The sequence below is a fragment of the Adiantum capillus-veneris genome, chromosome 10 (assembly GCF_014529385.1).
Source record: "Adiantum capillus-veneris isolate H3 chromosome 10, ASM1452938v2, whole genome shotgun sequence".
Lineage (NCBI taxonomy): Eukaryota > Viridiplantae > Streptophyta > Polypodiopsida > Polypodiales > Pteridaceae > Adiantum > Adiantum capillus-veneris.
Genome location: NC_140940.1, coordinates 43368803 through 43392962, shown reverse-complemented (window position 1 = coordinate 43392962; position 24160 = coordinate 43368803). Strand labels below are relative to the sequence as shown.

Below are 24160 nucleotides of genomic sequence, written 5' to 3'. Positions count from 1 at the left end.
TTATTCAAGATATGCAACCTGTAAACAAGGTGACAATCAGAAATGTGGGTATAGGGCCAGTTGTCGATGAGTTTGCAGAGGCATTTGCAGGAAAGGCAATATATTCTATGGGAGATTTGTACTCAGGGTATGATCAGTTCCAACTAGCAATGGAAAGCAGGGACCTGACTACCATGAGGACACCCTTGGGTTTAGTAAGGATCTGCACCTTACCTCAGGGGGCAACGAATTCAGTTGCACACATGATGAATGGTATGAACAAAGTCCTACGTGACTTCATACCACAAACTACAATGCCTTTCCTTGATGATGTGCCAATCAAAGGATGTGATGTAAGTGATAAAGATGTGCCTCTAGACTCGAGGGGGTGCCGAAAGTATGTGGCAAACCATATCAGTGATTGTGATAATATCTTGTCAAGGTTGGAAGAGGTGAACCTTACCTTCTCTGGCCAAAAGTTAGTGTTTGGTGTGAATGAAGTTCTTATTGTGAACATATGTGCGGGCCATATGGTAGAAGGCCTTGTCCTGCAAAGATTGATGTAATCCAGAGAATGAAAGAGAAATGTATAAATGTCACTGAGGTTCAAAGGTTCTTGGGTGCATGCGTGTTTTATGTTATCTGGATTCCGCATTATGCACATGTAGCAGAGCCTTTGTATCAACTTTTGAGAAAGAACCAAAAGTTTCAATGGGAAGAAATGCATACACATGCCATGAGGAAATTAAAGAAGTTGCTGCTTATGTCCCCAACTTTGAGGAAAGCAAACTATGAGTGTGGAAGATATGTAATTGTGACAGTGGATACCAGCCCCACAGGAATCGGATGGGCGATTGGGCAAGATGATAATGATGGCAAGCGATATGTGGTGAGGTTTGGAGAAAAAGTACTAAGTGCTCGTCAACGCAACTATCCACAGGTAAAAAGAGAGTTATGGGGAGTAGTCACAGCTTTGAAATGTGACAAAGAGTATTTAATAGGAGCAAATGTAATAGTGGAGATTGATTGTCTACCCCTTCTTGGAATGATCACAAGCTGCTCAACTCCTGACATTGCTATGTTGAGATGGATTGCCTACATAAAGTCCTTGAATCCAGAATTTAAGCATATTGCAGGGAAAGATAATCCAGTTGCAGATATGCTTTCAAGAGCAAGGAGATACAGCCATTCCTTTAGAGGGTGCTAGTGCAGTCCCGTGCTGCTTCCACTACATGGTTGAGGCTGTGAGGCCTCCAATTAGGGTTTTCCCCTCCTCAAATAACTACTTGGGCTTCTCCAATGAAGTACTGAAGCTTCCATGAAATGGTCCCGACGAAGAATCGAAGTGTAAATTTAGGGTTTTTAACAGGCTGAATGAGCACTGCATCTGTGCAATTGGGAGCGAGGCTACACCTAATCTTCACACACACAAGATTTTTGAGTTACTATTGGTTCTTTTTCAAAGTGGAGCTTTCATGGCTGGAGTTTTGTTCTTTTTAGTGTGTTTTTGGCTTCAAATCGTCCACGCCTTGCTTGATTTTGCTACGAATCCTCACAGTCAGAGGCCCGGCGCTTTCCTAGTCGCATTGCGCACTTCTTGACAATGTCCCAGTCGAACAGTGTACTGAAAGAAAGGGACTCCTTGGTGGTCTGCAGAAGAGAAGGGGTCCCTCCATAGCCACTCACCAGGATCCCACTGTGCTCGTGCTAGTGGACAGCACTCCGAAGCCCACAGCCTCCAGTGTCTAGTCTCAAGAGCTGCTGGGTCAGGGTCTATGACACAAGTCCTCCCACAGATGCCCACTACTCGGATCCTCTGAAAACAACACTCTGCTACCTGCGGGGCGTCTACTGTAACTCGTTGTAGGCGTCCCCCACCCTGAAGCTTGAAGAATAGGGTTGGGACAGTCTCTGAGCAAGCCTTGACTGAGATGAGAACCTCCAGTCGTGTGAAGGCTCCCATCCACCGGGGTGCTACTAGCTCAAGAGGCGTGAGCCACTCAGCTGGAATTGACTCTGTGATGTCTTGACACATGCTCTGCATCCCTCTCATGCCCTGTAGCTGGAGACCCTGCACCTCCTCTGACAAACTTGTGAACTCTAGCGAGTCACCTAAAGAGCGCGTTGGGCCTGCTGTCATGGGGACCCAGGAAACATGAGGCCGACTACCAACCAAGTGGTTTCTCTGAGTGCTAACCATCGGGTTCCAGACGAGGGGTTGCCATGGGCGCTCCTCCGTGCACGTAGGCTGTCTCTGCTCCAGGCCACGCCGCAAGAGCTCCCAAGATCGAAGCAAACTCACAACGAAGCGGTCCTCCTGTCTCCTGCTCAAACCAACTCTGCGCATCTTTGTAAAGATCCATCTGGTCGAAGGTTGCCAAGGGCCTCCTGCCTGAGGCACCCTAGAACGAAGCCTCTGTAGGAAGAACTCCTTCTAGGGCTGCTCACTTGGAAGAACTCCTCTGACGATGAACTTCCCAAGATGGGCTGTGCTCTGCTGTGCTGGATCAATGATCCCAAGCCCTTCCTGTGAACAAGGAAGAGTGATGACCTCCCAAGCCACCTTGGCTCGGGCTATCTGAGTGTCACGTCCTGACCAAAGGAAGTTCTTGATCAACCTCTCTACCTGGCCGATACAAGAACTCGAGAAGATCCAGTAGGAAGTGATATACCACATAGTCGCCAACAACACCTGGTTGGCAACTACTACTCTGCCAGCCAGAGAAAGTCATGTTGAGCTCCAATGTAACAACTTTCTCCTGATAGACAGGAGAAGGGGAGCAATCTGCTGCTCAGAAGACAAGTCCAAACCAACCTGACAGCCCAAGTACTGAACTGCAGTCCCTTGGGGAATCCACCTAAAACCCTCTCCTTAGCATCCAGGACCACTACCAACTGAGAAAGGCACTGTCTTTCTCCAGTTGATCAGTGCGCTTGATGCACAAGAGAAGGTCTCCAGAGCCTGCTCACACGTGTGAAGGTTGGCCTCCTGGCCATCTAAGTACAAGGCTGAGTCGTCGGCAAACTCAGCGTCCAGTAGCTCATCTCCCCGATTAGGGAGTGCTAAGCCTTGTAGACCAACCTGCTGCGACACAGAAAATGTGCTCATCGCCTCCGCATAGAACAGAAAGAGGAAGGGGGCAAGAGGACAGCCCTGTCTGAGCGAGCGTGTAAGCATGAAGCGACCACCTCTACCTCCTGCCAAAAGTACTTGACTATGAGCCTGTCTGTATAAGGCTGACACCCCTCTGATCCAAGCATCTGAGAAGCCCATCTTGCGTAGAGTGTCCTCTAGAAAGTCCTAGTCAACTTTGTCGTATGCCTTCTCAAAATCGAGAAGAAGAATCATGAGGTCCTCACCTGGGAGCCGTGCTAGGGCAGAAGCCTTCCAAAAAGTAAAGATGTTGTCAAGGATACTGCGTTCCTTGACAAAACCTTTCTGGCTCCCATGTATAAGGCTCTCTAGAAGTGGTTGAATCCTCAAACTCATAGCCTTGACAAGAATTTTGTAGGCTGAGTTGAGGATGGTGATGGGACGCCACTGTCGAATCTCATCCAAGGAGCCACCCTCCTTGGGAATTAGGTAGATCAGGCCCTCACTCATGCTGTCAGGCATCACTCCTGTGTGAAGAATGTACTGAAAAGCACTAGAAAGATATGGGCCAAGCAGGTCCCAGTACTCCAAGAAAAAACTGGGAGTCAACCCATCCTCGCCTGGATAGCTACCACGGGGGAGGGCCCTAAGAGCCGTGTGCAGCTCCTCAAGCTGAAGTGGCAGCTCAAGCCTCTCACGCATCTCCTCACTCTCAAGACAAGGCATCTGTGCCCAAACCTGCTCCCTGCATGCATCCTGACGCTCTGACTGGGACTCTGCAGACAGTAACTCACGGTAAAATTCATTAGCAGTTGCACACATATCCTCGGGCTCAGAAGCAACTGACACGTCGGGCCTCCTCAACTGACTGACCTTGGCATGCGAGTGCCTAGGTCCCACTGCCTCAAAGAAAGCACCAGTCACTCTGTTGCCCACCTGGGTCCACTGAGATGCCTGTCGATGGAAAGCAAACTCATGTCGCCTCTCCTCTGTGCTAGTGAGCTCCTGTCGAGCCTGTTGTAACTGCTCCTCCAACCAAGGACTGTCTGGATGCTGCTCTTGCATCCTCTGTAACGAAGCAATGCCCCGTCTAAGACGCTGCTCCGCCTCTCTCGCTGCAGGCCGGCGAGCCAAAGACTCCTGGAGGAAAAAATGGCTAATCTGAGCTAGGCCTGAGGCCACTCTAACAGCAAGAGAATCCTGTCTGTCCAAGCCCTCTGTCCAGAGAGCCTCTACTCTCTCTCTGAGTGTTGAGTCCAACAAGACCCTCTCTGGGATGCGAAGCATCGTGCTTCCACTCCTCTGCCTGTCTACCATTCTGAGGATCACTGGTGCATGGTCCGAGAAGGAGGTCCCTGCCAAGATGCCCACTGACCCTCCCAAGTCATTGAAGTGGTCACTGGTGTAGAAGTGATCTATCCGTGATAGATTCACTCCTCCCGCTCTGCGGTCCGATCGAGAGAAGGCAAGACTGTCTGGGGGCCTCACAAAACCAGAGTGCTGCCACGCATCCGAGACCCTCAGAGTCATACAAAACCTCTCCCAAGCTGCCAACTCAACTCCATGCACAGTAGCGTGGCTACCACCAATCCTGTCAGAAGGGTCCTCCAACATGTTGAAGTCCCCTCCTATGCACCAATGTTCTGCCTGCGGTAGAGAGTCAACTATCTGTGACCGAAACTCTGCACGAGCACTCGCCACATTGGGCGCATAGATGTTCAGGAAACCCACTAGTCCACCCTGAACCTGCATAGTAATCCACTGAGTCCTGCTTGGCACAATAATCTCTCTGCCCACAATGGCCTGTTGCAAAGAGTCCGCAATAGTCATACATACCCCACCCTGGATGCCTCCAGGTCCAAAAGCAGCTGACCAAAAAGTATCGTATCGTCCACGCAAGAGCTGACCACAACGTCTAATGCGGCTCTCACACAGATGGTGCTCCTGAAGCACAAGGAGATCAATCTCTCCTTCCACAAGACAACGCTGAAGCTCCTGACGCAAACGGCCTCGCTGACGCTGAAACTGGGGCCCACCTAGTCCTTGCACGTTTCATGAGACGATTCTCATGGGGAGCGAGAGAGAATAGATGTTGCCATAGCAGCTAGACGGGCTGTCTTCGAGGCTGGCTTGGATGGGGAGTAATCCGCATCCGAGCGTCCTCTAGATAGGCGTGACTGTAGTGAGTGCCTAACCCAAGCCCAAGCCCAAGCCCAAGCAGAGCGAGCCGTGCGTAAAGGAACCTCGTCTGTCCAGAAGTCCTCATGAATGTATACATAGCATGGCAAGCACTGTGTATCAGCAAAGAAGTAAACCATAGTGTGCCTACATCCTGCTGAGTCTGGAGGTGTCACCGCAAACTTGGCCAATGGCCACAAGTCTGGAGCATGTCTGTAACTCTTAGTTCTCCCATGTGGTGAGAGAACTGTAGGACTTGTGTGTGCAACCATCCCAACACTGAGTCGAGAGTCCACTCTATCTGGGCCCTGCCGCAAAGAGGGAAGGAGAAACCAACTGCTGAGTCCAAGGCCTCTGTCCCCCTAGCGGCAAGGAACAGAACATGGACCCTGAAGCAGGCTATCTCATGGTCTGCTGAGGGATCGCCGAGAAAACGAGTGAAACCGTAGTCGAAGAAGTCCCATCGGTGCCGGATGTCAATGCTCGTCAGACCACGAGGGATAGCTGCAAGGGAAGATGTCTGTATCTGCAGAGGGGCCCATAAGAAAGGTTGTCCCTCTCTCGCTAGGCGACTCGTGGCAAAGGCGCTCCCAAGAGATCTCCTAGCCGCTGGAGAAGGCTCTGCCCCCTGGGTCGATTGTGGAACTGGAGCAGGAGGGGGGGGAGATGGAGCTGGGGGGAGCAGTGGAGAAGAGGGTCGGGAGGGGGCGACAGAGGTAGAGGGGCGGGGGGAATAGGTTGCGGGAGCAGGAGGCGTGGGGGAGGATGAGGAAGAGGGGGGAAACTCTGGGGGGGAGGGGTTGTCGAGGGTGAAGTTGGGGTGGGGGCTGGAGCAAGGACCTCCTCCTGCTCAAGAGGACCAAAACGGTTTCCCGTGGGAACCTACTGCTACTGAGTAGGCGCCCTGAGGACCACTCTGAGTGCCAGGCTGACGCTGCGGCCCCTGTCGTCGTCTGCCACGGGCGTGCTGCCATCCCTCCTCCACTGGAGCCCTAGTGGCCAGCCCTTGCAGGCTGGGGTTGAGGCTGTGGTGTAGGTCGAGGCTTCCTCCATGGACAGGCCTTCGCTAGATGCCCCATCTGTCGACAAATGAAGCACTGGTTCGGGAGGCCCGAATACTCCACACTCTGTCTAAACCAACCCCCACTCACCCCAGGAAGAAGAATAACCTTCGGGAGCGTGTGGGTGTCTCTGACCAAAACGCAAACTGAGGGAATGCCAGCCGCCTTGGCAGCTACTGAGGCTGTTGTGTGAGGTGTCTCTAGGACAGTCCCAATGGCTGAGCTGATCTTGGATAAAAGTGGTAAGTACTCCCTCTGCAAACGAAACCATGTCTCCACTGTCGAAAGTCGGCACGTGCTGCTCGGAGGGTCAGTGGACTCATGACGATGACCTTGGACGCCATCTCGGAGGTCTCAAACTCGATCTGATAGTAACCTCGTCCGAGAATCTGTACGTCCAAGATCTTGCCCACCTCTGCAAGAAGGCGGGCCTGGAGAAGGTCATGCAGCTCTCCTCTGCTAGGTCCGGTGCCTAGAATGTTGCAGATGACCGAAGTCGCCTGCAATCGCTCTACCTTTGCGGCTAGGCTCGCTTGCTCTGTCAGCGAAAGAGCAAGTCGAATGGTGGGCTGAGCGGAGTCGGGCGAGGGGGCTTCGGAGGAGTCCCTCTGGGGCAGAGCATGAGCCTCCATTAGTGTCTGCTGCTCTGAAGGAGAAGGGAGGGCGAGAAGGCTATCGCTTAAGAACTCGGCAAGAAGAATCCAACGGTGAATCCATTGCAAGGCAATTCAAGCGAGGCCTGCGGGGCGGCCGGGGAGGGGGGGGGGGGGGGGGGGGGGGGGGAGCAGCAGCGAGCTGGTGACCGAGACAGACCTCGCTCGGACTGACAATGAGCCTTTGTTCCTGTAGACTCCTTATTTGCTCCAGGGCCCTAGGCTAACTTCCATTTTAGCTCAGCGTCATTGTCTGTGGGACTACCCTATGGCACAACAGGTTTGGCTTCGGGTCCTTCGGTTGATGCCAGCTCTTTCCACAACATGATAGTACACTTGGGGGGTAGCTGCTTGGTCCACTCTCACGGGCCCTGCATTACAATTTGAGCTATCCTCCACTAGCAAGATGATAGTGATACAGGGGGGTCGACCTACACTCCAGCCTGCTACAAAGCTTACTCCACAAGAGTGGTGCAGTGAGAGAGAGAGGAGTGTTAGGAGATCGTCTGTGGCCTGACACTTTGGTTCATCTGGCCGGTCCGCTGCTTCCGCATCTTTGAGGCTCGTCTTGTGCAACCAACGAAGAGTGTTTGAGATTTTTTGGCTAGAGCTGATCCATACTCTCAGGGGACAGTTCGAGAGACTCCAGGCAGCTTCGACTGCATGCGGGAGCGTAGAGAGGCGTTTCTTCGACTCTTGCGCCCCGGGCCTTTCTTCACCATGGTCCAAGGTGTGATCAGATGGCACTACCGTCCACTTGTGTGGATTTTCCATTTCCCGATTTAGCCTCATTGTACATATGCTTTTGTTTCATTGGGAAAGTCCCCCCTTTTGATTTTTGTAGACCTCTCTAGTAGAGGTGGTTGTAGCCCTACGGGCAGTTTCATTAACTATTGAAAGATCCCTTTTTCGGAAAAAAGATATCCCCTGCTGTAGGCTTTTCATTTTGTACTAGTGTTTTCTGTGGTACGTTGATCTGTTGTAGGTCAGCTATTGCTTCCAAGAAAGCCCTATCAATATCGGAGAGCAGAGATGAAGACCCTATCTTGGCAGTAGGGGATGGCTTGTCAACCTCTCAAAGAGGGTTATTCATTGGGTGGGCTCAAAAACACAACAGCAGAACTCAAACTCAATGAAACTCCACTAACTCATGGAACCAGTACAGACTTTGGTTGGCAGCACACTAAGTTCCAAGCCCCGGACTCACAGGTACATTGGGGGTGTCGAGGCTTCAATGTGCAGAGGATGCAAATGTGCGGTATTGGACACAAGACACTACTAAAGATGCTAGACCATAGAAAGTAGATGAAGCATACCACCACAAGAACCAACTATACATATATATAATCATGAAGAGCCACCAATGGCTAGCAAAATATTCTTGACAGTCCACTTATGTCTATCTCCGAATTGTGGTAGTAGTGAACCGGCCATGGTGTCTACTAGACCACAACTCGTGTGTCTGCCACGTGTCACTGCCCAGGCAAGAGTCCATCCCAATGTGAATCCAAGACCGTAACTTCTTGTCCTCTGCAGGTAACAGTGTAGCCCTGCTACACGGCACATATGCTTGCGTAAATGCACCAGCAAGCTGGAGATCTCAATCCTGCTCTGTGTTCCACTTTCTAATTAACCACTTGTCAATTGATCAAATTAGAGTTGCAAACAAAAATTTGTCTCTTGTTATTTCTCCATGCATCAGATTGTAAGCTATTAATTGTAATTCATTTCAGGATTTAGATTTACATATTTCTGATCTATCGTTTTTTAGACCAATGCTTATTAAATAGTCTCTTTGTGTGTGAATGCCTCTATTTAAGAGGCATACTGCTATCTAACAAGGTGTGAATGTCGCTATTTAAGAGGCATACTGCTATCTAACAAGGTGTGACTTTGTACAGGTCTTCCTGCTGTTACTTCTTTGTCCCCTCAACATATGCTATCGGTCAACTCGCTTCTTTTTCCTAACTTGCCTCAAGCATATTGTTTTGGCACCCTTTTACAAGGTAAATGAACATGTAGCATTTACAAGGTAAATAAAACATGTAAACGTACATGTGAATTGATATTTTGTGATATACTACTAGAAAGTTATAGCAAAGAACGAAGAATAATTGTTAAGAGTCTTTTTGATTTTGTTAAGTCTGGTATCAGGTTGTAATGGTAGATTTTTTTCTGGCCGACCAATTGACGAGTCAGGTAAACATACCATCTTGTATGGTGTGCATGCTCTTATCTGCAAGAAGCCACTCTAATTCACGGCCTTTTTTGGGGTGTAGATGTACATGTTCAGGAATGTAGAATATGTTTTATGTTACAGCATTTTTGGTCATTTTAAAGAAGGGAACATTGACAGCTGTACAAGTGACAACTTGGATTTTTTGATAATTGCATATGTGGTCTCCATGGTACCCTATTGGTGGCGTTTGGCACAGGTATGTCATGAAAATTGTTAGGAATACATCCTTGCAAGAGTCAATAGGTCTTCAAGTGACTAGCAATCATAGAATATTTACTGTTTCTTGCCTTTGAGAAAAGAGATTAGTGAGGCATTCAAATAGAGCCAACCACAAGATTGAATGGGGATGCATAATGAAAATCTAGGTATGAAGATTGCATTGGCCCATCTTGGACGTACAAAGGTTTCTTGGGCTAGCTGTCCATCTCTATAATAATAAAGAAGGCCTCATGACACATTGAAAAACCAGTGATCGGTTGTCATGTTTAAGCAACCAATATAAACCATTCCAAGTGCTTGATCATGAGGTTTTACTCATTGGCTAAGCACAGGGAGCTAATTAGACACCTACTTTTTATAAGTGGCATGTCAAAGTCACTCATTAATAAATCACTTAAGTGACTGGTTATATGCCTATATGCTTAAGTGATTGTACTGTACAAGTGAAGGGTAGGAAACTATGACGTGCCTGATCATGCACGTCCTTATAGAGTCTCACAAAGAGCCGGGCTAGATCCTAAGCTATAGTAACTAAGATTGATGCTGACCTGTAGCAATAGCGTGTCCAACTGGCTCAACTGCAATGCGCATATGACATGCGGTAACTCTCTTCAAAACTAAAGCACCTCTGGGGCGATCCACCTTGATCTGCCTTGATGTGGGTTGTGGATGGCTACCAAGGGGTGATCTGCAAATTCGATGTGAGAGGTTTAAGGGCTGAATGCTGGCTGCAAAAACGCAGACTGCGATGCTGAGAACACAACAAATCGTTAACGCAGGCTGAAAATGTCCCCGTTGATAGACCGGTTGATGGGCAGAAGATGCTCGTCTAAGGTTCAGATGGGGTGACAGAAGGGAGGAGAGGAGATGGCAGAAAAATCGCTGGTCAAAGGCTGCAAATGGGAGGGCACTGACTGTTGCAAAAAAGCTGGCAGAAGGGAGAGGTCGATCCCAGAAAAATGCCAGAGAGAGGCCAGATGAGGGCACTGTGGAGGCTGGAAATCTTCTGTCAGATGGTGAGGATCTGTGGTCCCTTTATACTACAGGACTGCGTTTTGATTTCCTTCAGTCTGGACCAGGCAGATTACTTTGACTTGAATTAATGAATCAACTCTTAAGGCTTTCGTTAATAATTATGGATATGCGTAGTTTTTGGTGAAACTACCACACACGTCCCAACTGAGGAACCCGATCGTCGTGGGAATTGGATTGATCGGTTCCTCTAGCCTAAATCTACATGTCCGTGTTGTTGGATTCCCATCGAATTGTAACAACAACCATCAAAAACCTGTACAAGCCATATACATAAGAGGGTTCCAAACTGGAAAACTAAATCTAATGGACTCTTCGGATATGCAGTCCTCCAAGGCTCTCAAAATTGCCTCCGTTGGTCTTTGTAGACAAACCTTGGATTTAAAGACGTAGTAGCATGTCTATGTGGCATTGGAGATAGAAAATTGGAAGAGCCCATGGCCATGATAGCTTGGTAGTGGAATACTTGGCACATGCTTGTGGATTACTGGTGCTAACATTGACCCTTGTACTCAATAAGGCAGTTTGCAAGAAGTTTCTAGCTAGCTGGTCAATCATATAATTTTTGCCATTAGTAAAAAGTGGAGAGGGGATGCGCGAGCTAAACTAGCCTAGGTTTTGATACCGAATTTTCTTCGTGCGGATGATATTGTAGTTTATATCAAACTCACTCAAGGGATTATAAGACCATTTAAATGCATTGCAGGTCTTTTTCCCAGACAGAAATCTGAGGGTGAAAAGACCAAAGTTATTGTTTATAACACGTGAGATGCTCGGGTGATAAGACCTGTATATCCATTTGCCTTTGTGGGGAACTTGAGAGCGTAAAGAATCTGTCAAATAGTATGTGTATATGGGGATTACCATCGGGAGCATATGCAGCACTTGATGCATTAAAGAGGCAGTGTGCAGCCACGGACTGCGCAGTGGATTTTTGATAGAATAATCACTTCCACACTCGTGTATGGAGCATCTATTTGAAGACCAGGCCTTTACCATACATGGAGTGATAGACTAACAAAGGCCTTCATCATAGGTGGATACAATCACTGGCAAAGGATGATGGGCCAGAGAGTGAGTATTATGATGGGTGGGATCCATGTAGAGATCATTCTCCATGAGGCCGACAGCTTGAATTTGTTTTACGTTGCCCTACAATTGTGCGAAGCAGCTAAAAGTTTAACTGGGTAATTAGAGCAGCACAAACATAGTGAGAGTGGAGAAAAAGAGGACCTGGATCAGAGCCGCTTTCCCTCCTGGCACAAGTATTGCACAATTCCAATCACGTTCTTCAGCTCTCCATGGACAGGTTGATCATTTGACCAAGCTACATGGATACCAAGCTACGTGGATGACGCAGAGCTATTCATCAGATCCATACATCATCCCGTTGGTTGAGGGTAGAGATTGGTAGAGGGGAGGGTATAGAGATCAAGGAGCGGGTCTGCCAGGAATGTGAAAGAAAGCCACACACAGAGGAGCATTACATTTGCAGATTTACAGTGTACTAATTTATCATCCAAGGGCGATACCACTGCTTGTTTTGCAAAGTGTTTTGGGCCAGTTTGGCAGGTCGTGGAGGTAGAACACCAGAGGTTTTCCTCTTGAAACTCAGCGGGAAAGAAGACCTCACTAATCAAGCCCATCCAGGCAGAGCACAATTACTTACTCTGCTTCAGAGGCAGCCACTATGCCCTTATAGCACACTTGCTACACCATACAGGCTTCATCAACACCTTCAGGGATACAACATTAAGAGGTTGCATCTTCTGAAGGTGTCATGCTTTGTAGAGCAGTGGTGCTCAGCAAAGCGAGATGCCCAAGCCAACCTTGGAGAAGACCCCATCAGCTGCATCATAGACAGATCAAAGCTATTATTCACCATCATAGGAGGAGATGCCAAGGCATCCAAATCAAGTTGACGTACATCTTCCCATGGGAGAGAAACCTTGAGAAACAACTTTTGAATGAAGACTTTTATATTTTGGATCAGAGATGTACTTGTGGATAGGAAGTTATATTCCTTTTAGGTTTACGCTTCTTGTTTTATTTCTAAAAAATAAGAGCTACATTTTTATTGTATGCAGTGATTTGGTCTGATAGTCCGCTTGGCCTCCTTGAGATGTCAATATAGTCTTTCGCTCTTTCTTTCCTTTCTCACTTTGTTTCAAAGATCAGTTCTTTGCAGCCCTTAATAGATGATAGATATATTCTTCTTTCTTTCTTCGCGTCACTCATATGCTTGCATGATGCAACTACAAAGACTTGAGTTTGTAAATAGACCCCCCACCAATGCTCACATATTGCGGTTTGTAGTCTAAATTTCTTGGTAAAGAATGAAAAATCCCAAAGATTACCTTAGGATTTGGCACAAATCCCAGTTGTCTGACTAGTTTATTCTTAAAAAGCATGGCCAAGAAAATGGTTTTTTTCGAGCAGTGCCCCCCACTACTGTCATTGTCAAAATAAATTCTTTCTGGCTTGCAGAAGGCTATAGAGAGATGTCGTTATTTTGATGCAAATTTTGGACCATTGGATCATCTGTCCCCGATTCTTGCCATGTATAGGCCTACTAGCCTGGTTTAGGGTATATATTATGTATTATGGATTATGTGTAAATGTGGGTCTTCTTGGTGTGTGTGTGGCAGAGGGGATGGACCTGGTAACCTGGTCTAGCTTACCCATGTGGTGCCATGGAAGCCACATTCCCCTTTGTTACCGGATGCTGAAGATTCCTCGTTGGTGGATGGAAGCTATGAATTCCCAGAATTGCACGCATGGCACCATGAATGCTATGCAGCGAGCTAGTGGGTGATTTTTCCTTTCGGTGTAGCAGCAAGGTATGTAGATACCTCCTTTGCTATGCTTGGGGCCACCATGTAGGTAGAGGCTGTGTGTGGTCCCTAGTTTATATAAGGCATGTACATCACAGTGCCATGTGATGAAACCCTTCTTGTGCATTCTCTATCTCTATTTCCATTGCATCCACTTGTTATGTGTGTTTGAAGGCTTCATATTGTGTAGAAAGCATCATAGTTTTAATCTCTTTTTTTAGCTCCACCTTGTCTCCATTAGGCATTCTCTCTCTTTTCTTTGTGGAGAGGAGGTGGTAGAGGTTACACAGAACTACACATAACTCGGAGTTGTGTTTAGGGGAGCCGCTTTCTCTATGAGAGAGGCAAAAGACTCTAGACTTACACCAGGGTATGCAGCCCTTGCACGCTTGGAGCAGACGTGCTTGTTGGTACAACTTCAAGAGCCCGAACTAGGTTATGGTTGTTTGATACCCTAGTGACATCCACATTATTGTATGCGGTACATATATGGGGACCTAGTCTTGATCATCGCATGAATTCTGATGGAACATCTAATGGGTGGAGAGGAATCGAGAAACCTCTTGTCACTATGATCTCCAAGTTGATCCCCTGATGTAAGGCCGTAGTACCACATGAGATTTCTAGTGTAGAGTTGTCAGCTACCCTAGTTGTGATTGAGGTGCTTTCCAGATCAGTAAACTATATACATAGCTTGTGGGATCTCCCATGTCATTGTTATGCTAGATTGGCTCTCGAGTCTTCTCGCCAACTAGCTATGGGGGGAGGCTCCAGATATTGGTATGCACAGATGTCAGCTTGGTTTCAGTTAGACGGCTTCACAATGGATAGATTGCCACCTTTTCAATACTCCTTGGATGCACTATCGCTTGCATTGACTCGCTCGGAGATCAATAGGATAGTCAGATAGGATCTTACTCAGATAGGACCTCCATATGAGTTGGGAAAGAAAATGGCTTTTTACAAAGAGCATTTTCTTAAAACACTACTGAGAATGGATTCATTGTACGACCGAGATACATGGATTCACACCTCGCACGGCCTTTGATGTGTGATAGATAGACTTCGTACCTCCTCCCATCAGTTGCAGATAAGATAGAGAGATACATTTCGACACTTTTGAAAAAGAGGACATGTGAGCTATGTGACCTAGAGCCAGAGATAGAGGAACACTATTTGTGTTGATGCCTAGCGTATAATGAGATCTGGGGACGATTTCATTCTCTCTTCAAACCTTTGTCTATGGTGATGGATTATATTGATCAGAGACGCCTTGGCTTTTCTTGTTGGAGGTATGGAGACAGAGATGGTCTCTACTACACACGATGACATGCTCTAGGCAAGGGCGCACTGAGAGGTTATTCACAAATTTCTTCCAGAGCAGCATTTTTCAAGTGGTAAACCACAAGGCATTTTTCAAGTGGTAAACCACAAGGCACAATGCTCTTCATTAGTAGTGTCTTGACCTATAGTGGTTGTCTCTCTCCAGTGCATGCAAAGGGTTGGGGGTGACGGGTCATTGGCTCCTTTGGTTGTGCAAGGGGCAATACAGATTGGGGGAGGCGAGGGCTTCTTTGATTGCCGAAAGAAGAGGCATTAGATTAACCTTGCCTAAAGGGGGTTATCAAATAGATACCACTATCTATCACCATCAAATTAATAACTATCTATCACCATAAACCCTTGGTTAGGCTTGCGAGTTTGTTTCTTCTTTTGGGTCTATTGATGCCTCCTCTCTTATCCTTGAGACTCCCTTTTTTGTGGCAACTTTACTTAAAACGTGTAGGTCTGCTGATTTTTAGCCCAAGCTTTGCAATGGTCGACCCCTCGTGGTCATCATTTCTTTGCTTTCTCAATCTGTTTGTAGTGCTCAACATTCAGGTTGAACATTGCCAAGGGACCTTGGCTGGCAAGGGCTATAGGTATAACCGGACAATACATAGTAGAGGGCAGTACTAATTAAATTACTTGTTAACTTTACACAGAGGATTGAGAAAAAGAGAGACCACAAATGTGTCCAATGATTGGAATTTCACTCTGTAAGGTACAGCGGAATGAATGTTGTATTTTCTCAAGATTAGTGATCTATATTTGCTCAAGGTTCTTTTTAGTGCTTAGGGAAGGAGAGAGCCTTCCGTCTTTATGGAGAGTGCTATGATCACGAACAAAGTCAGTGGATATTGTGCGTGCAAGTGTATGAGACTGAGAGAAAGAGAGAAGAGAGATACGACACCAGAGACGTTGTAAAACCCTCCTCCGAAGGCCCCACTCTCGTCGGCGAGATTGGTCTACTTATGATTGCACAAAGTGGTACAATGCGTATGCAATGGACTGATGCAACTTGGGACTATGCCGATGACGACGACGGTGATGACGACAACGACTTTAGGGCTGAAATCTGTGGTCTTCTATTTGCTGAATTTCGGGACTGTTTCGGTAGCTGAAAATGACTGTTTTGGCTGCGTTTTCGAGGGCTGAAAATAGGGGTCTTCTGCAACCAATTAGGGCTGAATCTGCTACCGTCTTCAAAGCTGAAAACGCTGCTGCATCTGATGCAAAATGGGCTGAAAACCAAAAACGTTGGGCTTTGCTGTAGTGTTAGTAAAACGCTGGGGACGTAGGGATGCTGGCGATGATGGGAAGCTAAAAACGCCAGGGATCTGGTAATGATGGAAATGTAGGTGAAGACTAAAACGTTGGGGCTGGTTGTGTGTGGCGATGAGGGAAACATAAACGCTGGGGGTGCCGATGGGGGGTCCTGCTGAGAAGGTGCCTGTTGAGCTGGAAGCTCCTGCTGCCTCTTCTGCCAAAAAGTGCTAACTTGGGTTTGCTTATATATTAACTTAGCAAAATTGCCCTACCTACTTTTGTTGGAAAGTCACTTAAAAATAATAAGTGAAAAATACCAAAAATAGGGAAAATAGGCTAAATGCACTAGAAAATTTCCCTAACTGATTCTAATGGATTCTGATGGGAATTCTGATGATCATGCTGTGTGCAACCAGAGGATATGCATCTATGGTAAGTGACTGGGCCTGCACGGTCTACGAATAGACTCACAAAAGTGCCAGATCACTTCTAGTCTAGACTTGACTAGATTGACTGAATTGTGATCATGTTGTAGCTTGTCCACAGACACATAGGGTTGGATGTGTCACGTGACATCTTCTCCTTTTCAAAGTGAGGTACTAGTACCGAACTGTATGGCGTCAAGGGAGATCGCCAATAGCATCCAGAATCCTCGAAGGGACTCTTCACCGGCCTACGCTGATGTGTGGGTCGTGCGGTACTTGAACTTCATAAAGGTCTGCAACGCTTGCTTCTTTGGGCCGCGCCGAAAGCGACACAAAGTCTTCTGTGGCTCCTTCGATGCTTCAACTTCGTCTAGAGTTATGCTTCTTCCGTCTTCAAGAATCTCCATGGCTGAAAATTCCTGAAACCATTTCCAACACAAAACCATGAACATACCCATTCCATGTAAAGTGAGTGGAAAAAATCTTGTCTTCGCTAAAGACTGTGTATCTAATGTAGATGAACATAGAGACGGAGTGATAACCCGTTCATCAAACACATGCAAACAATGAGATCGAATCTTTCTCTTATGATCTAGAGCAATCAACTGTGGCAATTCACAACGGAAATGCCCACGCTTGGTGCTCATACTTTCATGTGCTCTGTCTACAACTGTGTCATGCCAAGGAAGAGACATGGAATGTGACTTCCTTACATACATACTTTTCAGCTTTTTATGAAAAATCCGCATACATTCGTGCTCATTCATGAGTGATATGTGCTCAACATACAATATGTCAGGCCTAGGAAAAGGGATCACATAACGACGCTGATTAAATACAGGAAACGATCACGAATGAAACACTCGTACAATGCGTGCGTATCAATCATGCGAACACATAAGACTTCTTGTGATGGTTCTCTGGACCTAGGCTCGAGAGCCAAGATCGGTCCTTCTTGAATGACCGAATCGTCCTGTGGGGGTTCTTTGGACCTCGACTCGAAAGCCAAGATCGGTTCTTCGTGATTGATCGAATCTACAACGAGGTTAGCTTCGCTAGAAAAAGCATCCACTAACACGTCATCCTTGTGAACAATCACATCATCTTCATGCAACTCATCATGCTTGTGAGAAATCACATCTTGATCATGCAAATCATCATGCTTGTCATTGTCATCCAAATCATCATGCTTATTAATATCATTCAAATCATCATGCTTATCTTTGTCATCCAAATCATCATGCAAATCATTGTCATTCAAATCATGTGTGTCTTGCTTTGGAGAAGAAGAGACTGAGAGTCTCCTTTTCCTGTTTCTCTTGCATCTGTGTCTGAACTTGAGAAAAGAGTTACAAGAACTCTTGCATTCTTGCTTTGTTCTCGCGATCAAATCTTGCTAGTCTTTCTTTGTTCTCGCGATCAAATTTTGCTTCTCTTGCTTTGGCTACCAAGCATGCTTGCTCGCTCTCACGCGCTATGGCTGCCATTCTTTCTTGGTATTTGCGCTCTATGGCTGCTATTCTTTCTTCGCTTTCTAACTTCCTGTCCATCATCCTCTTGTCGATAGCCTTCATAGGAGTTGGTGCAATCCTTGTCGTAGATGGGGAAGGGTCAGAAAAACCTCCTGTTGGGGAAATTTCTTCTTCGCCTCTCTCATACTCATCACCTCCAAGATAAGTATCCATTCCGCTTCGAGTGATGACCATTCTGAAATCGTGGGTTCTTGTGGGTTCTTGTGGTCTTGGGTTCTTAAGTTCACGAGGAAATTGGGTTCTTGGGGGTCTTGAGGTTCTTGAGGTTTTCTTTCGCTTGCAAACCGTGTTTGAGAAGGATCTTCTCTTCACCCGAGTTCTTCTCCTTTCTGCGGGCGCACCCCTTGGCGGCCTTGCGCTCACACCAAGGTTGCTTTTTCCCACCTCACGTCGATTGGCCGGCCGCTAAGTGCACGGTCCACTCTCAATGAGTGAAAAGAGACACAAGGGGAGGCTGGACAAGCCCTTCTTTCTTGGGATTCCTGTCACTCTTCAAAAAACACGATTAGGAATTGACACGCCCAAGCGAACTTGGGCTCCTGCGACCTCAACAAGCAAAAAAAAATTCTTGTGATTCTTGTGGTTCTTTCCTTGAGTGATACAGAACACTGCCAAAGCTCTGATACCAATGTTAGGTGCAGCTGAATGAATGTTGTATTTTCTCAAGATTAGTGATCTATATTTGCTCAAGGTTCCTTTTAGTTCTTAGGGAAGGAGAGAGCCTTCCGTCTTTATGGAGAGTACTATGATCACGAACAAAGTGAGTAGATATTGTGTGTGCAAGTGTATGAGACTGAGAGAAAGAGAGGAGAGAGATACGACACCAGAGACGTTGTAAAACCCTACTCCGAAGGCCCCACTCGTCGGCGAGTGGTCTACTTATGATTGCACAAAGTGGTACAATGTGTATGCAATGGACTGATGCAACTTGGGACTATGCCGATGACGACGACGGTGATGGCGACGACGACTTTAGGGCTGAAATCTGTGGTCTTCTATCTGTTGAATTTCGGGACTGTTTCGGTGGCTGAAAATGACTGTTTTGGCTGCGTTTTTTAGGGCTGAAAATGGGGGTCTTCTGCAATCAACTAGGGCTGAATCTGCTACCGTCTTCAAAGCTGAAAATGCTGGTGCATCTGATGCGAAATGGGCTGAAAACCAAAAACGCTGGGCTCTGCTGTAGCGTTAGTAAAACGCTGGGGACTTTAGGGATGCCGATGATGGGAAGCTAAAAAGGCCAGGGATCTGGTAATGATGGCGATTTTGGTGAAGACTAAAACGCTGGGGCTTGTTGACTGTGGCGATGAGGGAAACACAAACGTTGGGGGTGCTGATGAGGGGGGTCTTGCTGAGAAGGTGCTTGTTGAGCGGGAAGCTCCTGCTGCCTCTTCTGCCAGAAAGTGCTAAATTGGGTTTGCTTATATATTAACTTAGCAAAATTGCCCTACCTACTTTTATTGGGAAGTCACTTAAAAAATAATAAGTGAAAAATGCCAAAAATAGGAAAAATAGGCTAAATGCACTGGAAAATTCCCCTAACTGATTCTAATGGATTCTGATGGGAATTCTGATGATCATGCTGTGTGAGGATTCTAGGTACTAATCCTTTACTAAGTACTTAAACTCGTGATTAAGACTTAAGAAACTTGAACTGTACTCGAGACAAGACTTAGAAGACTCTGTGTTTGATTGATTGAATGTGTGATACAAGGGCTCCTTATATAGGAGACGAAGATACATAAATGAAAAGACACGTCTCTTGGTGAAGAGACACGACTTTAGACGTAAAGACACATCCTTTTGGCGAAGAGCTGCAACCATTGGGCGAAGAGTCGCACCCGTAGAGCGAAGGGGTGTGACCAGTCGTCAAAGGAGTGTGGCTTTTGACGAAGAGACGTCCTTTGGGCGAAGGGGTGTGACCATCCAAGCGCAGGGGTTCTCCTTGGCATGGCACTTCGCGTATCTACAACTAGGAGTAGATGTATTTCTGTTAACATAGTCACAATTGTGACATTCCCTCCCATTTAAAATGAGAGCCCGTGTCAAAGAAATGACTTCTGATGTTGATAGAACTCTTGGAAAGCATTGAAACTTCGAAAATCTTCAGTCTTTGAGTTATCTAAAGTCTTTGTCTTTAACCTTTGCTTCTTGCGAAACTTTTTTGCTTTGACTGCTAAATCCCATGTCATTGCATTATTCAAAGACTTTTTAGAGGAATCTGGCATAATCAGGTTAACTGCAACAAGAGGTTGATCTTCAATATCCTTCGTGTGATGTAAGATTTCTAGTTCAAAATCTTCCAATAACTGTGAAATATTTGGGGAAGAGGAAATCTTCTCAAGGTACTCTTCATATGAGATGACTTCAACTTTAGTAATCTCTGGAGAGGATCTTGGCTTGACCCAATAATGAATCCCAAAATTCTTCAGAATCATCTTCTGGAACTGTAACTTCATGACTTGTAATTGGCATATCATCATCCAATAAAGAATCAAAGAAAGCATAGTCGTCTTCAGATTCGGAATCTACAACTATATCTTTATCTTTGTCTTCATCAATTGATTTAGGAGAAGTTAATGAATTCAAAAATTCATCAATAATAATATCTGCATCTGCATCGGAAATCATATTCTCTTCATAATCCATTGTATCATGTCACTTGACTAGTATACGTGAGGCTTGAATCACTCTTTCCTCATGAGAAAGCCCGTGTAAAGTCAATTCACGTCCATCTTTGAACAAATTGATAGTATGTCCTCGAAAGCTAATTGCTGGATCATATTGGAATAACCAATGCTGACCAAGAATCATGTCGTAATAAGATAAAGGCATGACTTTAAAATTCAGTTGATCTGCATAAGTTTGAATCTCGAACTGCAACTGTCAAACTGTCTGATCACAAGTTAAAATCGATCCATCTGCTAATTCCACATCATATAAGTGAGATGTCTTCTGAGTTGGTAAGCCAAGCTGTTGAACTATCTGAGTGCTGACGAAATTATTCGAGCATTCGCTGTCAACCAAAATATTGATGGAGCGACCATTGAGTAGTCCAAGAAGGCTCAAAAATTGCTTTGATAGAGGCTCCAAATCTGAAGAATTGCACTGAGCATGCTTCATAAGAATAGTCGTATCCTCTAAGACATGAATCGTATTAACCACAGATTTTCCTTTATCCTTAGCAAAGTCTGGTTGTTCAAAATTCGATGATGTTTCCGCGTTGGAATTTCTTTTCGAATTAGACGGATTTGGTCTCTTTTGACATTGATACCATCTATGGTCACCACTGCAGATTGTACATAATCCTTCCTTCTTTGAAGTCGAAGATCCATTTGACGAAGAGCCTTGCTGAGTATTGGAATGCCCATCTTGAGAAAAATCACGTCCTTTACTACGATCAAGTGGAGGAACATGTGAAGAAGATCTGCTTTCAGATTGTCGATCTTGAGAATAGAACTTTGAAGTTGAATAAGATTGCGTTGCTTGTTGTCTGAACTGAGACCGATGTTGCTGATTTTGTCTATAGCTGTCTCTGCGATCGCGCTGTGAAAAGCGAGCGCTATTTGAAGATCTGTCACCAGAGAGAATATTCCGTGTAGGGCGCCGATTATCGCCAAGACGCTCCACATAGGCAATTGCAGCATCCAAGGTGGTAGGGTTGTATTTATGCACATCGTCCTTCAGGTTGGGTTCGAGTCCATCGATAAAACTGTGAAGTTTATCAGAGGGACTAAGGGTCTCTATCTCCAGAGTTAGCCTTTGAAACTCTGTGATGTACGCGGCCAAGGAACCTGTCTGGCTCAAGCGGCGAAGAGAGGACTGGGCATGAAAATCCGCATTGGCAGGTTCGAACGCCTTGCGAATAGCACGCCGGAATTTATCCCAAGAAGGTGTGTGTTTACCATCAGTAACCCGTCGTTGCCACCAAAGAAATGCTGTGTCCTTGAGCAGAGAACTAGCAAGTGCAACGTTTTTACTCTCGACCAAGTTTGTGTTCGATAAGTAAATCTCCATTTTGAACAGCCATTGGTCCAGCAAGCGCTTGTCGCGGTGACCAGTGTATGGTTCCGGCAGTTTAACATCAAGCTTCTTCTTCTGTGCAACATTAAAATTTTTGTAAAGTAATTGAAGTTCGCGATTGTCTACCTCTTCAGTTGGATCTGGTTCGTTTGGTTCGTCCACTGAAGCTTCGGAAGACGGTGTTGAAGATGCTGCATTAGTAGTTCGAGAAACAGCAAGTCGACTTCGAGAAGTGTTTTCCGTGTGCATCTCATCCAAGCGAGTGTGAAGTGATGTGAGGCTTGCAGAAAGTGTTGCCATCTGCTCCTTAATAAGAGTAAGGGCATCGTCAGATTGATCACCTCCATCTTGAGAATTCGGCATGGTTACACCTTAAAGGGAACTCGAACAGGTGCTAAAGCAGGTTTTTGAAACGGTTACAGCTTTTGGGACGGGAGCACCGCGTGCAGGAGAAGCACACCATGCCAGCGTTGGAGGATGGGGTAGGAGCAGCTTGCAAAAACTTAGATCGCTGGTCTTTTACTCAAGCAATATGAAGTTGTTTTTTTTTTTAAAGTTAAGTGACTTCACACCTTTTATTAAATTGTTCTTGGTCAACTTGAAGGTGTCCGGCCAATTTAATAATGTGTAAAAGTATAGCCATTAGCGTGAAGGTCCAGAATCGATGGCTGCGTTAGTAATTCCGTACGCGACGTGAAGGGTTGGGCCAGTGAATGAGTAGCTCAAACATGAAGAGTTGCTACGCAATGGGTGCGCCAGTAAAGGGGTAGCACCAAGGGGTGCCTACACCAGAACACTCAGTCTGCAAGGGGTGTGACCTTTCATAGGGGCACACACAGAGCAACACCTATTCACGAAGGGGTGTTGACGGCCGAATTTGATTGCTGAAGAGGTGCAGCCAGCGTAAAAGGTCACGAGTGGGAAGGGTTGCCCACGCACACGCAAGGGGTGAGCATGTGAAGAGTTGGCTCCAAGGGGTACACTGTTGCATATGCCAAAGGGTGCAACGTCCGGGTACGTGACACACATACTCTGGGTACGCCACACATTCACACACACTGCTGTCCCGTTTCTGTTTATGCTGCTTTTATATGCGTAGAATTAAATCAGTTACCTCAGACCATCGGCGAAGAGGTTGAATTCCATCTTTCTTCTGTTTCCATACAACTCCGGGAACGGGGGGGGTAGAGGGTAGCGGCGAGGGTGAGAGGCTCACAACCTTCGGGTCCCGGAAAAAATTTGCTTTGATACCACTCTGAGGATTCTAGGTACTAATCCTTTACTAAGTACTTAAACTCATGATTAAGACTTAAGAAACTTGAACTGTACTCGAGACAAGACTTAGAAGACTCTGTGTTTGATTGATTGAATGTGTGATACAAGGGCTCCTTATATAGGAGACGAAGAGACATAAATGAAAAGACACGTCTCTTGGTGAAGAGACACGACTTTAGACGTAATTACACATCCTTTCGGAGAAGAGTTGCAACCATTGGGCGAAGAGTCGCACCCATAGAGCGAAGGGGTGTGACCAGTCATTGAAGGAGTGTGGCTTTTGACGAAGAGACACGTCCTTTGGGCGAAGGGGTGTGACCATCCAAGCGCAGGGGTCCTCCTTGGCATGGCATTTCGCGTATCTGCAACTAGGAGTAGATGTATTGTTGTTAACATAGTCACAATCGTGACATGCTGTGTGCAACCAAAGGATATGCATCTATGCTAAGTGACTGGGCATGCACGGTCTACAAATAGACTCACAAAAGTGCTAGATCACTTCTAATCTAGACTTGATTGGACTGACTGAACCTTGATCATGCTGTAGCTTGTCCACGGACACATAGGGTTGGATGTGTCACGTGACACACTATGCACACAAAGACCGACACCTTGTAGGTTGGCCCCCTTTAGGTATTTCTTTATTCAAGTGCAAACAAATGGCCCGAACACTTACACCAAACCCTCACCAAGCTCTCCAAACCTGTCAAGGGCTGAAATTACAGGTTTTCGACCCAATTTCGACAACGATGCCAAAATCTTTGTAGGTCAAAAGTACAAGCCTAGGACACACTCCCTTGCATTTTAGAAGCTTCCTGGTGAGATGTAAGTAAATTTCAGCATGCTGTAATGTTCTATTTGGTCATCGATAGGTGCCAAAACTCTTGTATAACCACCCCAAGGCTTCCTCGAGTCTTCCCTGGTGCTTCTTGTAGTTTAAGTGCAAAACCCCTAAAGCTGCAAATAAACGCAGCAAGCTGTAATTCTCTGTTTTGGATCATTTTGAGCGGAGTAAACACGTCTATGCATG

At 46.2% G+C, this 24160-nt stretch overlaps 1 protein-coding gene across 3 annotated transcripts in view; it reads left to right on the top strand.

The window, feature by feature from the left end:
• LOC147448754 (phosphate transporter PHO1-3-like) overlaps positions 1–24160 on the top strand; it is a 144672-nt gene that overhangs the window by 108722 nt on the left and 11790 nt on the right. For 2 of the 3 annotated variants that reach the window (XM_086521264.1, XM_086521265.1), the window contains 3 exons: positions 8867–8971; positions 9120–9164; positions 9245–9400. In XM_086521264.1, the coding sequence (XP_086377390.1) occupies positions 8867–8971; positions 9120–9164; positions 9245–9400 (306 nt within the window). The remainder of the gene's footprint in view (positions 1–8866; positions 8972–9119; positions 9165–9244; positions 9401–24160) is intronic. The other variant, XM_086521267.1, reaches the window with a different exon arrangement.